General features: G+C 38.8%; 2 protein-coding genes across 2 annotated transcripts in view; one reads left to right on the forward strand and one right to left on the reverse strand.

Moving 5' to 3' along the window:
- Nucleotides 1-483: 483 nt before the first annotated feature.
- Nucleotides 484-3106, reverse strand: LOC106316626 (spermidine hydroxycinnamoyl transferase-like). The gene is made up of 2 exons (XM_013754509.1): nt 1742-3106; nt 484-1019 (listed from the first exon to the last, which is right to left on the reverse strand). The coding sequence occupies exons 1-2, from the start codon at nt 2703-2705 to the stop codon at nt 628-630; spliced, it is 1356 nt and encodes a 451-aa protein (XP_013609963.1). The 5' UTR covers nt 2706-3106; the 3' UTR covers nt 484-627.
- Nucleotides 3107-3532: 426 nt separating this feature from the next.
- LOC106314261 overlaps nt 3533-3759 on the forward strand; it is a 2238-nt gene continuing 2011 nt past the window's right edge. Inside the window, exon 1 of the mRNA XM_013752167.1 lies at nt 3533-3695. Within this exon, the coding sequence (XP_013607621.1) occupies nt 3533-3695 (163 nt within the window). The remainder of the gene's footprint in view (nt 3696-3759) is intronic.

The raw sequence follows: 3759 nt of genomic DNA on the forward strand, positions 1-3759 counted from the left end.
CGTCGGAATATACCGACGAACTTCCGACGACTACAACGGTTACATTTTTTATCGGAATGTCGTCGAAAAGTCGTCGGAAAATTCCGACGAACCGTATGTCGTCGGAATTCCGTCGGAAATGACCGACGGAATTCCGACGACTTCATTTTTTTGGATTTGGTCGGAAATTTGTCAGTATTCCGTCGCAAATGTCCGACGACCTTGGTGTCCGTCGAAAGCTCCGTCGGAATTCGGAGTGTTTTCTTGTGGTGTGAGATACATGAGTTAATATGGAGACCACAAACTGCTCGCCCTCGATCACTAACCAAATGAATCAATGGCCGTAATGAAGTCCAATCATCAAACCAGAACTTAGCTGAGATGTCCAAGCCTACTTCATAAATTAAAAACTGCCTTGCAAGAGGCCATAACTTGCATAAAGATTTCCAAATCCAACTGCCAGCAGTGGATGCATCAAGAGCCAAAAGTATTGCTCAATTCAGAAAACACATAAATGTTTGTATATATATTAAGATACGTAAATTTGTTATTACAATTCATGAACCACGTCATTAGTAGAATCCCTACTCGCAACCTTAATGAAAATGAAAATGCATAATATATGAAAACTTGGGTGTATATATAACCCTATATATCTTCATAAAAGTGTTTCTTGAAGGCCTCCATGTGAACCACCTGTTGACACGTCGCAAGAATCAGAGAGCCATCTTCATTTTTATCTAGCAATAGCAAAGAGTTCCCATCGAGGTCATTCGTGCCTGGTCCCATGTAGACCTCCTGGCCCCATCCGAAGTCAAGACCGTACATTGGCAGAGTTAACCAGCTCACAAGTCCAAGATTAGGGTTCCCATAAAATGGACCTTCCGTGCTTCCCAGGGTATGTATATCTTGAAACTCCTTTAGATCCTCGTGGTTCTTTAGATACTCTATCCCGGTCATCACGTATTCGTTGGTCACATTCTTTATAGCTTTCCTGATTTTTCCCGCAGCGAAACCCAACTCGTTCGTTATCAGTTCACCTATATATATATGCACAAGAAAATTGTCTAAATATAGAATTTGCATTGGTCTCACTTTAAGTGCATGAGAAGCAATCCATAGATCCTCCATCTAAATTCTAACTCCTGCGAAAACTAGTATTTAATTTCTACAGCTAGCCTATATGTCCGATTGATGATATCTTTTTATAGACTGGGATTATTGTTTAGTACTAGTTGTGAATTTAGGCTAGATTTTAATGTTACAGACAATTTAATAAGAATTTTTACAAAATTTTGTTTTTGATAGTTTACAAACAATATTTTTATGTATATTAACTTTTAAAATTGGAAAACATTAAATCAGTTTTTCATCTGGCTATATCCAACGATCTTGGTTGCAATTAACAACACTGAATTGTAGTTTAAACAATAACTTTTATTATTAGCCCTTAAAAAAAATTGTATTATCAACAGATAAACTATAACAATTTCAGTCGCTTAAACTAAAATATTTTCACGTGAATTAAACTGTACCACTATATATCCCAAAAGTTCTTGGACATCTTTTTATTAATTTTAAATTAGATATATAGTTTCTAAACGATGAAAATAATATACACTAAAGAAAAACTTATCTAAGGTAACATTTTATTATGAAACTTGCAGCACATATAACATATAGCCAAACTAATAAATAAATCTCAAATATAACCAACTGGAAAATAAGACAAAATAAATTTTAATTTTTGACAAAAACGTACCTGAGATGCTTGCTGCGACCACATCAAGAGTAGCATTGCCAAAGTAACCACGGGGCAGAGGTGGCTGCACCCTACTACGAGCATCTACACTGATTACCAAACCCGTTGGTTGCTCTGGCGAGTGTCCACGTGCTTTGCAAGCGCACCTCCATACGTGTCCCGTGACCGTCTCGTACCTTGTAAACCCTCTCGCTGGATCAGCGTATTCGCTTGTATTCACTTTACTTCTAAGCTTCTGAAGCTGAGACTTGCTCAGCTTTAGCATCGCCACCACCGTTTCCTTCTTTCTTTCTTCTACACAATCCGTTTCACCGATCAGTAACGGCGGCTCTTCAAACTCTTCACCTTCGTACTGAGGTGATGAGGCAAACGGCGGAAGCTGTTCACCAGCCCAGAGGACTCTGCGGTCGAGAAATGGAACGGTTTCTAGAGATTCACCGCGAGCGATTCTTCCCCACTCCGACAGGAAGTGAAGTGCGCTTTGTCCATCCACGACCGCATGTGAAACTTTGACGCTGAGGCTTATTCGGCCGCATTTGAACGTGGTGACCTGAGCTAAGAAGAGGGGGATTGTTTCGATAGGGGATTTGTAGTTTACTTGTGGCACAAGTTTCCCCAATTCCTCTGTCCCTAAGAAATTGTTGAAATCGGTAAGCTCTGCCTCCGATTCCGCTTCGATGAGTGTCACTCCTGCTGCATTACAATCGAGCTCTAACCGGCAGTGGGGGAGCCACCGTATACGGCCGGCCAAAGGGTAGAAATGGAAAAGGGCACGGCTCAATGAGTTCTTTAGGGTTTCGACTACATTGCCTTGGAACGAGTCAGGTGGCTTGTCATAGAAGTAAATGGTGGGAACGTGAGTTATTGTACCAACTTGATCCCATTCCGCTAATGGAAACCGACCGGTCCACGTTGGTTCAGCCGCCACGACTGTGTAAGTATTCCTTATGATGATGGGAGCCATATCACAAACTGCAGCTTCTCTTTTCTTTTTTTTTTAGTTTAGCCGTAAAGTACTAACTATGTGATGTACTGAATCGTATGAGTTTATCGTCTTTGCACTTGATGAAAATGTATTTCTCGTGATTTAGTTTGTTTCCTTGTAAACAGCTTACATAATGGAAGTGATAATAAGGTTTAACTTTTGTCGGTCAGTATGATCATGCGTATTGTCCTTTTTCTTAATTTCTTTCACATAGTAGACTAATATTCTAACGTGCTTAATTAAAATCTGTCTACTTCAACATACATTCCACATTTAAAATGAAGAATCTAATATATATTTATCCATTAGTTAAACATATGTGGTAAATGTATTGTTTCATCCATTAGTTTTGTATGTTCCATCTGCTTTGATGGGTATGAAGAAACGCTTGAAGCCATATTAATCAAGCAGTGGTAGTTTGGTTGAATAGATATATAAACTTGGGATAACACATAAATTCGTCAGTTCATGTTCCATTTTTGCTAGAAACGATAATTCCAATTAACTTGAGGAGCAAGTTAACTCATTAAAGTGAAGTTTGATGGGTTAAGGAAAAAGGAAAACATATCGAGTTTAGGAATGTTTTCATATTATTATTAGGAAAAGATGTATCCTCCTATATTAAGAGTTTCCATGGAGAGATGTTTCATCAAGAAAAACACATTGAAAGGTTTAGTTTTGAGAGAATTTCTAAATCTAATAAGAAGAGAAGTTCTTATAATCTTTGCGTTTGTGCAACTTTAATTGGTATCAGAGCTCCAGGTTTCGAAGATCGTTCACAAGAGAAGTTGTAACTTGATCAAAACATGGGAGACGATGACAATTCTCAAGGACGTGATAAAAGTCTTGAGATGAAGAAGGACATACGATGTCTGATGCCATCATCAACCAACTACACCGTATGGTCGATGCGAATGAAAGTGATGCTTCGTTTATACGAAGTTTGGGATACGATTGATCCAGGGAGCGGTGATTCAAAGAAGAATAATATGGCGATTGCTCTAATCTTTCAATCAGTCCCGGAAGCGCTAAT

The sequence above is a fragment of the Brassica oleracea genome, chromosome C9 (assembly GCF_000695525.1).
Source record: "Brassica oleracea var. oleracea cultivar TO1000 chromosome C9, BOL, whole genome shotgun sequence".
NCBI lineage: Eukaryota > Viridiplantae > Streptophyta > Magnoliopsida > Brassicales > Brassicaceae > Brassica > Brassica oleracea.